This window comes from Aricia agestis, chromosome 13, assembly GCF_905147365.1.
Source record: "Aricia agestis chromosome 13, ilAriAges1.1, whole genome shotgun sequence".
Taxonomy (NCBI): domain Eukaryota; kingdom Metazoa; phylum Arthropoda; class Insecta; order Lepidoptera; family Lycaenidae; genus Aricia; species Aricia agestis.
Window position 1 is genome coordinate 77,284 of NC_056418.1, and position 13,547 is coordinate 90,830.

The following is a 13,547-nucleotide window of genomic DNA, read 5'->3' on the forward strand; positions in this document are numbered from 1 at the left end:
ATAAAATCAGATAAAGTCGTGAGATAGAGAAAGGGTAGACCTCCAGCGCGGCGTAGAAGAGAAAGTGTCCCATCACTAAAAACTAGTAGGACTCCGGGACTCTGGAGTAGTCTGGAGTGCTTTTTTATCTTACGAGCATCATAATGTTTCGAAATTTCGAGTCATAATAATTATTTAATTTAATTAAAGAGTTTTGTAATTAAGACTCGAAGATAAGGCGTTTCGTATCGGACAACTTTAAGACAATACCGGCCGGCGCGGCGCGGCGGAGGCGGTCTCGTCGTGGCCTCGTCATACGCTGGAAGTATTTTGTTAATATAACAAAATTTTGTTTTATAATATAACAACATTCCTCTATATTTTTATTGTAAGGGATTGTCCGCACTGCGAATTTAAATCGGGTGACGAATGTACATTCGTTAGGCCTGGGAAAAGGTTACCGAACCGGCTCGACCGATTTTAATGAAATTTGGAGGAGTTCGCGCACAAACACTATGACACGACAATTTTATATATTAGAAATTAAAATTCGCAGTTCGGACAGTCCCTTATACTTTGGTATAGCAGCATTCTAATTTACTTCAGCCAGCGAGACCAATGTTAAATCTATAACGAGATATAACTGCTCAAAGCGAGCTATATTAGGTTTCGAGCGATGAAACGTTCTTATAGTTTTAATTGGAGTCGGAACTCGTAGTTTATAACTCGTGTTAGAGAGTAATAAAAGCCTTGAATAATTATACATTGAGCGGTATCAATGCAATATGTCTGGCTTTTATACCATTTTACACAAAAGAAACGAACTTCCGTTGACAATTCAAATATAGTAAAATAATTAGAAATGGCTAAGAATAAATGAAATACATAGTTCTAAATATTATTTAATGTACTTCCCATATTTAAGATAATTATTAACTTAAATATGAGAAGAGGAAGTTACAACGGAAGTAAATAATCCTCCCGCCATTTATAACCAACTATTTGTCAAAATCAAGTAAGTACCTTACTCATTACTATATAAAATATAATAATCACTTATTAAAATAATGTATAGTGACTAACATAATATACCGATTTAAATAAATAAATATAATATCATATAGCTTGTCCATTGACATCCGCTAACACTCGTCGACATGGAGCCACGTGGAGAGCTGCCGACGGCAGACAGCCATTTAAAATCGAGAAGTAAAGTTCTGTTTCTTCGTAATAAACTTACTGACCGGAGTTTGATTGGCCATTTCATTTAGGCCAAGAAATTATCGCGCTTCTGCGTGTACATGCGCATATATAAAGAATACAAGAACAATAATTATTGTCTATAAACATTAGTTTTGTTGTGCACCATCGATTTGGTGCCAATGGCGATTTTGTCTAATGGTCCCTTAGTAGTGTCCAAATATTTTATACAATATCACTATTTACAATAAACCATATCGATTTTACCTAAAAAAACACTACCTCGATACTTAAAACTTGCCTAAATATTTGGAGAGTTGTAAAAATAAGTTTAAAGTAGTTCGAAGAATACTCGACGGCATCGTCGGCGGCGCTCCTGCGGGAATTCCGGTGTAATCGACGTCGGCCGGGAATTCCGGGAAACGATCCCAGTTCCAATCGAGGAGCACTTTATGGCGGGTATGCTCAAATCATTATCTATCTTTTATAACGATGAGCAATATGCATTCAAACTCTATCTCACAAGAGAGTACATACCGAAGTGTGAAGTATTTTGTCTACTTTGACTGAGATTCCATTCCCTGGAGGCTGTAAGCTTATCGTAATGTAATATTGATGTTTAGGTGCTTCTTATTTACACGTCTCAGCTGCAAATCTACTTTAGCAGATCAATTTATTCCCAGCATAGGATGGAGATGAGCCAAATAATCCCAAATTCATAAAGCGCCCGGGCGACCTATCCTGCCAGTTCATACGCAGCTGATTTCCAAACGCAGCGAATCCTCGTAAGCACTCTCAGCTAAGTAAACAGCGACTAAGCCGGCGACGGCCGCGACCGCCGCGTGCCGCCGCGTGCCGCCGCCCGGCCCGGCCCGGCCCGCCTCACCGCCCACGGATACTCGGTAGTCGATACTTCACCGCAAACACCTTCCATTAGAATTGCTAAATCGCTTCCAGATTTACATTTTAGGGTTACTTGCGAGTTTTGATGTTTTAGGACGATATCGATACGGCCTCGTGTCCAAAACTATACCTGTAAATACATACACCGTTTGGCGTTTCCCCCGCCCGCGCCAGGTCGATCGTAAATGTTACAATAATATTATATACATCGGACAGTGTTTCGATGCAGTCTCGATGTGAAGTTTAAAAAGTCATTCTTCTGAAATATCAAACTTCGTAATAATATTCTTGGCAATGAAGTCTCGACGGTATTCATTCTCATATCTATACTAATTATATAAATGTACTAATATTATATATGCGAAAGTGTGTCTGTCTGTCTGTCTGTACTCTGTCCGTCTGTCTGTTACCCTTGACGCCCAAACCGCTAGACCGATTTTGCTGAAATTTGATGTGGAGATACTTTGAGGCCCGGGAAAGGACGTAAGATACTTTTTATCCCGAAACAATGCACGGTTCCCGCAGTATAAACTGAAGTCCACGAGGACGGAGTCGCGAGCAACAGCTAGTTCACAACATATAATATCAGAATCGATGCCACGGACAAACACTAACAAACACACTTCAAATTTATGAGACTTCTTTCTTAGTCCAGGTCAAAAAAATAACATAATATCATAATATATCATAATCAAAGTTGGATAAAAATATGCCATAGAGAGAGCTCTAAATATTCCCATTTACGAGTGGACGAAAGAGTATACTGTGTTGTTTTGATTTCCTCCGTTTACTACTATGTTTTGTTTCCTCGGAAAGGCGTAGAAAATTCTAATAAATAAGCGACTTCCAACAGCGAGAAGCCACGTTGACCTCAGTCCTCACAGAACGCGACAATAAACAACTTTGCTATTCGAGACAAATTGTCCAACTTTAAAACGAATCACTGAAACTACTGACATTACGAACTACTGTGCACATTGTACGTACTGGTGCCTGGTACTAGTGGTACTAGTGGTACTAGTATACTGTATAGTGTACCTAACGTAATCTTCGAGATTCTAGTAGTGCGGAGTTGGGGTTACGAAGCATTCTGCGGATGATTGTTTTATATGGTAAGCTTACCGTACGTAAAATATTAACATAACCCTATACTAATGAAGCAATGAAAATAGTATAAATTATAAACTACATAATGTTTTGTCTCTATCTCTCGAGTGAATTTTCCAATATGTTAGATAACATACATTGTATAGGGCTATAGAGTATAGACTATATAGGGTACCCATCGAATCGATGTTTTGAATTAATTCGGCCTGAGTCCTGAGTCCTGACCGAACATGCCATTTCACTCGATCGGAAGATCTTCCTTTGAGGCGCCCGAGCATAGTATCAAAGTTTTTTTACATACATTTTATAATATGTATAGTCTGTCAAGAAAGTCATGACAGAATGAAATAAAAAATAAGAGAACTTTATTAATTCGAGATAAAAATGTGCAAGGTATATTTAAAATGTAATAAGCGTTCTCTATGAAAATACAAAGAAAAAATACACCTTTTAAGCGTGATTACGTTTAGAAAATTCCCGCTTGTCATGACTTTCTTGAGTATTTATAAACAACACGTATTTTTTATACTACTATTATAATGTGGAAGAGTTTGTTTGTTTGTACGCGCTAATCTCAGGAACTACTGGTCGGATTTGAAAAATTCTTTCAGTGTTAGATAGCCTATTCATCGAGGAAGGCTATAAGCTATATTTTATCACGCTAAGACTAACCAGAGCGAAGAAATGGAGGAAAATGTGGAAAAAACGGGGGAAATTATTTGAAAGGGCTTATCTCACGAACTACTGGATAAATTTTTATGTAATTTGGCACAGATAAGAAGTAAACTACGTGAAGGATTATAGGCTATTTTTGGGGACTAATTTGTCTGTAAAATATCTAATTTACGCGGGCGAAGCTGCGCGGAACGTCTAGTATCAGATAAAACCATTCAACTTAGTCAAGTTAGTAGTACGTAGGTACGTATTTTTATGTAGAGAAACACATTAAAGTGCTAAACAACAAATAAATCAGCTAATGTTTTCGAAGACAACACGACAACAACGACACAGCGACTCTGATGTTTATCTCGATTGTCGAGGTTGTATGTGGCATTTCAATTGTAGTCGTTCACTATTTTCAATAGCTGCGCAGACTTTTGTTTTATATTTAAAAATATTTTTATGAATAGAATTGTAGCGTTCCAAATACTTAATATAAAAGTATATTATGCTAGGAAACAGTTTTTCTTCGAATGAAAGTAATAATAGTCGTATTCGTCGTCGTAGGAATAGTGATTTAGATGCTCGGTAATGCGTCCTCAAAAGATACATAATAGGTATTAGGTACCTACTTAATATAAAATAATGAAAATCTGTCTTCCATCTCCACTGTCTGCTAAGTCTTCACGCTTAAACCCCTGAACTGTTTTTCATGAATATCGTACTAGGGAAATTGTAGGATTTTTACTTTTTAGGATTACGGCGATCGGTTCAGAGAACTTCTCATCTCAAAGGAGCTTCACATGATTTGAGAGTAATCGACATAGACGAATATGAAGTTTGCTAAATACTAGAGGTTTCTAAGGCTGACCTGTTTGTAAAGCTACGTCCTACGTCCCTGCTGGCTGCTACACACGAGTGACGGAAAAGGGTTTCAAGTTTCGAAAGAGGCCTAACACTCGGTGACTCGTCCCTTCGCGCACGAATTTATCACTATTTTAGATAGCAAAATATCCGTACACGAGTGAACGAAACAAGGAGAGTTAGGTATTTTTCAAAAATTTTCCCAAGGGCCCAATTCCTCGAATTTCGTTTCGACGGCATGTGGTCTGGCTCTCGCGCACGAGCTATGTGATAATATGTCTAATGGATATAGCTTTGTTTTTACTCCGTGTAATCGGGCGCCTGCTCAGTGACTCGCGTATAGGATAAGATAATGTGGAACTTCACTTACGGTGAGCTCAGTAACTCCTCCCTGACATCGCTGCATGTAACAAAAATTTATTATGAAAACAATTTATAACACATTCGAGCTCCGTAACGAGAAGCTCCTTCTATAAAATCTAAAGAATTCAAAGTATTTGGAGAAAAAGGACAAACAAATCACCAAATGAAAAGCGTCCCCCGTCGCCCATGGATATCTTTGAGATTTGACGAGAGGTAATGTTGGGGGTTGTACTATAGGGTCTATAGGAACTGTGGTTATACGCTCTCTTCTTCAAACTTCGCTTTTTTCGTGGTATAAAGTAATGACTAATGACTGCCTGTATTTTATCTATTGCTCAATGAGAACATATTTTATTACACTCTAACCTAGAGCCGGAGAGACTAAGATCTAAAATGTATATTATGCCTTTTATACCATTGTCACAAAGTAGCACAATACGAATATATTTGCTTTGAAAATATTTTTCAACATTATTTCATTATACCTATATACCTATATACTGTCGGAAATACTATAAATCAAGACACGAACAACACAGAACGCGGTTACGAGCTGTGTTCTCGCATATAATATGAACATTCAATGATATCTCTCTTGTGTGTTATTTTCGCGGAAACGAGGCTGTAAAGTTCGATTCTATTTTCTGATAAAGGTTTTCGAATACGTTCATTCAATGATAAATGTAGATTTATCATCGACGATAGACTCTGTTAAGTGCCTGATAGACGTACGAACTTAATGTACGCGGGTTTTAAGTTCGCGAACTTACTCGGCTCGCGTCGGTGACACACGAGAATCGCTCACACTGGATTACCATGCCTCCAAGCTCTCGGCTCGCGGCTCGCGGCTCTTTGCTGACACACAAGCGATTAAGGTCGTCGAGCCATAAGTCCGCGTACTTACTCGCACATCTGTCACCCCCTTTACATATTATGAGGTACACAATTTTGATATTGATTGTCCTTAGCTAGTAGTGTTCACCGTATCTTCAGATTGTTACCGTGAACCGATATATAGTAAATTTTGCTGTCTTGATCTCTATAGAAAAAGGAAGTCAAGTCCTTAACTTCGGGTAAGTTATCAAAATTTTATTAGGAGTGGTACAATATACGTAATACGACGTTATGATAGATGTTATGATTAATAATAATGGGCTGATAACACTGGACTCTCACGATTTTTTCCACTTTCAAACTATATGTTGCGGATCCCTAAATAGGAAAATTATTCATAATATTTTTAAAAAACCTACCATTTTGTCGGCATCATTGATATGTACATTCATGCTAAATTAAATCTTTGTAGGTCCTATAGTCTCTGAGCAAAACCGCGGACAGACCGAAACTATACTTAATGGTTCCTTGTTCAAAACTGAAAATCAAATCAAAGTCAAAATTGTTTTATTTCTGGATAAATTTAAAATAACTTCGGGAACTAACCCGGCGAGAAGAACCGGCGTAAGAAACTCGCACGGGGCCACTTTTTTACCAAAAAAAGTGAGAAAAAAATTAATCTTTTAAAATAAGTTTACAATAATTTTGTAACTTAATATTATACAGGGTGTAACAAAATAAGTGATAATACTTTAGAATGTGTACGTGTACCTTGTAGAGAGTTCACTGTGAAAGTAGCAGCGCTGAAAGACAAAAAAATTTTTCACTTTTGTATGGGGAAACTCGTGACGCTCGGGCCCTTGCCCATACAAAAGTGAAAAAAATTTTTTCGTCTTTCAGCGCTGCCACTTTCACAGTGAACTCTCTACAAGGAACACGTACACAGCCTAAAGTATTATCACTTATTTTTGTTACACACTGTATACAATGTCAACGTACACAATTGTAAGTCCTATAATATATTTTTTTTCTGGGATTTTGTTGTAAAGGCGTATACATTGACCTTTAAAAGATTAATTACTGACTTTACTAAGTCTGATCACCGGCATATCTAGCTTGTGCTTATTTCTAGTATTCCTACAGTGAATATCACTTTTAACTTTAAATTTACTTTAACAAAGCAACAGTTAGAATACCAATTTCTTTAAATTTATCTCTCAGAGATTCTAAAGCAGACATTTTATAAACGGTAAAATATGCTGACTACGGAACCCTAAAAATGAAGCGAAACAAAAATATCAATTTCCGATTTCCTCGTTCTTATATCAAGGTAGAATGCGGATTAAATACGGGAAGAGGTAGGGGGTCGGGGGAAGACCCAAAAAAAATTGGAAGCTCCGTATTAAAACCTTATATTTATTATGAGAATAAATACCTTTGTTATTCGACAGTTGAACGGTTTTGTCCATCGTACTCGTTATAAAGCTTATAAAATATTAATTGGTTGGGCTAACGTAAGGAAGATTATAGATTTTGTACAGAATATTAAACCAGTGTACAAAATCTGGAAGAAATCGCTTGTAGCGATAAGACCGCCTTTTGAACTTTTTACTCAATAGTTCTAAGTTTTGTGTGTCATGAGTTCATGACTCATGGTTGTTTTGGTGCAAAAAAGGATTTTCATTCATTCATTCAATACTCTATAGTAGAGAATATTAAATTTGCGACTTGAATAATTACATATTACTCAGTGGCGTAACTATAACATCCGGGGCCCTATCAGTAAAAGTCGTCACGTTAATAATAAAACAATGTAAGTATAAAACCTTTTGGGTCCCGGCCCGTGGCATTTTGCTAGCCGTGCCACCCTATAGTTACGCCACTGATATTACTATAGTTCGGTCACCAAATACGTCGATATTCACTATTCAGCCGATGATCTGTTTCTACTCGTCTCTTTTATGTACGTGCATTCATTTCATTTCGAAATGAGATAGCTATTAAAATCTCGCGAGTTAAAGAAACAAGTCAATAATAGAATTCATACTCGTTCCCAGTTGCCGGACTCGGGACTACAAGGTAGAAATAGTGAATAGCCTGTGCTGATTAAGCCCCTACGTACTTACTATACGCAAACATATTATCTTACAGACTCCTATGCGCCTGTGTCGGCTAACTTGCTACGACAATCTACTAATTTATATAAAAAATCAGCCAAGTGCGAGTCGGACTTGCACACGAAGGGTTCCGTACCGTTATAGAGCAAAAATAGGCCAAAAGTTGTGGTTTTTGTATGGGATTAAATTTTTATTTTGTTTCAATATTTTTATTAATTATTAAAGTATACATATTATTATATTAATTTTAAGGCCTTTGTGAATATTTCAAGTGCCTACCTGTTGCCGTTATTGATATCGAACAAAAAAGGCCAATAAAATCAAGTTTATTGTATGGGAGCCCCTTTTAAATATTAATATTATTTTGTTTTTAGTATTTGTTGTTATACAGACAGACAGACAACGAAGTCTTAGTGATAGGGCCCGTTTTTACCATTTGAGTACGGAACCCTAATAAATGAAAATGAATATAAAAGAGCTGGCGTACGGCAGCGTCAAAAAAGTCTAGAGAATAATACCATACTCGTTTCTTATTGAAGCATAAAAAACATCGTAGTTAGCTCGGAGCATGAAATATATAAAGCCTGCCGTTTTTAATGCTACCAAATGAAGGATTTTTGTTAAACCAAAGCTATTTCACAGTAACCCCGTGTTGTCGTAGAAATTTTGTGTGTGTATTTTTGTGTCTCGCACAGGGTTGAATTTGCCCCTGTGTGTTTTTAAACATTTTATTCGTTTTATTCTAAACGTTTTATGAATGTTTTAACTGGCTACCGGCTACGGAACAAGCTGCTGCATATTGACACTTACTATAGTTTGATCTTGAGCTGGTCGGAGACGAGCGAGCTCATGTTGTCCAGCTCCAGATCCGTCATCAGGAACGAGTGCTGCAGCACGTCTCTGAAATTAACGAACTTATCTCATTTATTATGGCAATAAATTGTTCTCTGTCGCGGTCTTATCGTCAAACGATTGACTAGATAATATCCTTCTGTTCGAACCCAAGGTAGGATAAATAGAATTTAATAATATTAGTTAGTAAAGTTTAACAGACACGTCATTTTCTCATAATATGAATTACAAATTGTGGTGCATTAAATCAGGCTATTGTTTTATCGTTTACCTTGTATGTGAACGTAGCAAAAGTACGTGATAATACTTCAGGGTGAGTATGTGTCCCTTATAGAGAGATCACTGTGAAAGTAGCAGCGCATAAGGAGCAAATTTTGTTCGTATTCGTATGGGCAAGCGCCCCCGCATCACGGATCGGTTGGCCCATACAATAAGTAAATAAAAAGTTAGTTACGTGATACGTCACACCTCTTAAATACAAGACAAATATTTCAATGTATCCCCACGGGAAACTCGGTCGCTTATTCACTGGAGCGGCCGAAACTAAGTGGATCTTACCTCCACTCCAGAAAATGGGATTATTGCTAAATTGGAAATATGGGACCCACTACCTGATGCTACCGTATACACTGAGTACAGTGTATACAGTCTCGTGTGATTCATAAAATGATAGTGTTGGTTTTGTGTGTTCAAGTTAATTTAAACTCCGACGAACTCTTGAGGGAGTTCACTGCGAGTGCCCCGTACAGACACGAAACTTTATTCTTCCAATATTTGGTGTTAGAGGAAATGAATGTTAAAACATACCGCGAACTTTAACCTTACTTTACCGTAGTATGAAACTGCGATAACATTATATCGAGCCTTTACAATAATTATAGAACTAGTAAGTATATTATTTTTTTATTTATTTATTTAAATCAGGCTACGTAGGCCCATACAATATATACCTTAACTAGCTGTTGCCCGCGACTTCATCCGCGTTAACATAGTATAATAACAAAGATGAATAGTTTTCTCCTTTTTGTTTTTGTGGTTCCTTATACAAAGGGTAAAAACGGACCCTATTTAAGCAAACGTCAAACGCAAACGTCAATAAACTTTCATGTTTCTAACTCAAGAAATGACGGACTTTCATTGAAACTTTCTACCCCAATTTCACCCCCTTGGGGGTAGAATTACCAGAAACACTTAAATACGTATCCATTCATTTTTAATCAGTAGCACAAAAATAAAGTTTCATGTTTCTAACTCAAGAAATGATGGACTTTCATTCAAACTTTCAACTCCAATTTCACCCCCTTGGGGGTAGAATTTCTAAAAACGCTTAAATACCTATCCATTCATTTTTAATCAGCAGTCCAAAAATAAACTTTCATGTTTCTAACTTAAGAAATAACGGACTTTCATTTAAACTTTCAACCCCTATTTCACCCCCTTGGGGGTAGAATTTTCAGAAACGCTTAAACACGTATCCAATCATTTTTAATCAGTAACCCAAACATAAAATTTCATGTTTCTAACTCACGAAATAACGGAGTTTCATTCAAACTTTCAACCCCAATTTCACCCCCTTGGGGGTAGAATTTCCAAAAACGCTTAAATACGTATCCATTCATTTTTAATCAGTAACCCAAAAATAAAGTTTCATGTTTCTAACTCAAGAAATGACGGACTTTCATTAAAACTTTCAACCCTTATTTCACCCCCTTCGGGGTAAATTTTTTAAAATTCCTTCCTTAGTGGGTGTCTACTTAATAAAACAACCCTACTTACCAAATTTCGTGGCTGTAACTTTTATAGTTTTTGCTCAGCGATGATGAATCAGTCAGTCAGTCAGTCAGGACATGTAATTTTATAAGTAAAGAAGATGACTAAAATACATAAAAATGATATAAACTTAACAACTACACATTATCACGAATTAATATTATGACGCCCGCAACTCCGTTGCGTCAACATTCGTATATCGCGTGGGAATCGTACATTTTACGGGATAAAAAATATCCTATGTCTCCATACCAAATTTCAGCAGGGTCGGTTCAGCGGTTCGGGCGTGATGAGGTAACAGATACACTTTTGCATTGAAGATATTAGCATGGATATCCATACCACATCCATATAGTATTTCACCCCGAAACCTACAATCTAATTGAGTATGCCCCGGAACCGAGATAATATACCAGTAACTGAATATAAAACGTCGGTGTCGGCTGTCGAGTTACACGCCGCGCGCCGCGCGCCGGGCGTCGGGACCACCGCCAAGATTTCCCCGACGATATCAAACTAGCGATAGCATCCCCAAATTAAACTGGACGTCGCTCTCATTTTACTGTAACTTAATTGACTTACGAGTAGAGCTATGATTAAGTTTGGTGAAAATGAAATGAAATGAAAACAACGAGGCGTTTTAACGTTTACGTTAGACGGATTTGCTCGGCACCCGATCGGCATTACCTATCTACAGTTACTAGTAGTAGCACTGTGTAGTGTGTACACGACAGGCGAGACCGACTGACCGATAGATCAACGCACAGCCCGGGCCCTCGGAGCGCCTCAACCGAACCGAACCGAATCCGACCCGAGTCCGATCCGAATCCGAGATTGACGGATGACGGGGAGAAGCGAGGTGTTCCAAGCCTAAGCACAGTATAACAATATTAGTCCCCATATTGCTATACTGTGGCGTAAGCGATGGTTGCGGAAATAGTTCTACTTCTACTCGGGACCGTATTTTCACTGGTTCGAATCGAAAGCTTCTTGAAATAACATACGTACAGCAGCCTTATAATATAAATATTATGTAGTTGGAACGCGTCGTCATCGCACGAAAAGACGATCAGGCCGACCAGATTTGATTTCATTGAAAATATAATATGAGGTCCAAGCTCGCAATGCTCACTCATTTTATTTCGCAAGAGACGACAAAATGTCTATGATTAAATAATATAATTTCCTTCACAATATTATACAATAAGTCGTAAGTCGTAACCCATATTTTTACGATTGTTTAAAGTTTATGACCAAAATAAAAGTAATTTAGTCATTTGTCGTGTCGTCAATGAGAGTTCGTACTGAGAGCAATGTTCAGCCATAAAAGGAGTAAGTAATATTATGTCGACAAAATATAGTCATTTATTAAACCAGTATTGAACTAGTCTCAACTAAATTACGGTTACAATGAACACTGAACCCATCAATGCCCAAGCGGCAGCCGGCTGCCGCATAACAATTGTGTCTGCGATAGCTGATACCCACGATGGAGGTGTATCTCTTTCGTTCCCAAGCACTCGCATGCAACCGCGAGAACAATTTATAGATTTCCAAGAATCCGTGAATTATAGCCGACTTCAAAAAAGGAGGTTATCAATTCGTATGTATGTAATATTTCCAGAACTGCCCAGTTAAAACAGGCAGTTTTCGAATATGTTAGTCTATATCAGCTGATCAAATGTGCCAAATTTTAAAAGTGTGTGTAATAATTGTGTATGTATGTATGAATGTATGTTTTTATGTTTGTGTTCGCATATCCCAGGAACTATAAGTCCGATTTGAGTGATTATTTTTTTGTTGTACTTGGTATCGTTTAATTGAGGGAATACTGCAAGAGTCATCAAAATCGATTCAGTAGCTTTTGAGGTAACGAATTTTCGTTCCTAATTACACTAAAATTTTGAAGGCCAGTTTTATCCTTTTATTTTAAAACACTATTATTTTACAGTAAACCGTAAACGTTCGGCTCAGGCGAGTAACGACGAGACAAAGCCGAGGGGAGGTGTTCTTGGAAAAGGTAATAATAGCCTTTAAGCCGAACCTTTGTTAAACTTCAATTCTTCACCTTTCGCATTCAATTTTAAAATCGAGCTTATTCGGTATAAAATTTCCTTATCATTTATTTAAAATGCTCGGATATTCAAAAATATCAGCTCACCGGGTGTTCGTTGAATGTAAATAGCTAAAGAAATTATTTTTGTCTAAAGGTACAAAGTAAAGAAGGCCTTTAGACAAAAATAATTTCATTAACTGTTGCAAAATAAATCACTATCGTATTACTAAGTCGTTCGCCTTTCGTTCGGCTTCGTCGTCGTAAATCACGATTGTTAATCGAGTGACTAGTGAGTAGTGAGTTAGGTGGTCCACGGTCGCGAAGTCTGCAGGGCGGGGATCGGCGGGGATCGGCGGGGGTCGGGGGGCGGGGCGCGGGGAGGCGCACGCGGTACGAGACGGATCGTAAAGGGACCTAATTATTAAATCACACGGGCATGCGGTTGTTATTATTGAAGGGGCGGATTTAATATGCTGCCGGCGAGCTCTTTGAACTTCCACAATTACCGGGCGGCTAATTTGTTTACAATCTGCCCCGGATCTTAATTTAATGTGGCGCTCGAATACGAGTAAATAAAACATAATAAAAGGTGTCGAAAGTGAAAATCACAAACGAAAACTAAGTTATAACTGAAATAAAAATAATTCACTAGGGGCGCGTTTTCTGCGCGCGTGGATTCAGCTCGTGTGTTTTCCGAAAGGCTCCAGGCTACAGCACAGAACGCGCCCTTATGCTGTTACTTTTACAACGAAAGAAGGGTATGTGTTTCAAGTGTAAATATGTACGTCAAGTACGTCTACGGAGTAAGCATGCTCTAGAGTCTTAGATACTCTAGAGCCTAC

General features: G+C 37.8%; 1 protein-coding gene across 2 annotated transcripts in view; it reads right to left on the minus strand.

Annotated features, from left to right (window-relative positions):
- The window catches only part of LOC121733059, a 131,712-nt gene that overhangs the window by 17,785 nt on the left and 100,380 nt on the right, over positions 1 to 13,547 (minus strand). For both annotated transcript variants that reach the window (XM_042123156.1, XM_042123157.1), the window contains 2 exons: positions 8,838 to 8,927; positions 5,084 to 5,113 (listed from right to left, as the gene is read on the minus strand). In XM_042123156.1, coding sequence (XP_041979090.1) covers positions 5,084 to 5,113; positions 8,838 to 8,927 — 120 coding nt within the window. The remainder of the gene's footprint in view (positions 1 to 5,083; positions 5,114 to 8,837; positions 8,928 to 13,547) is intronic.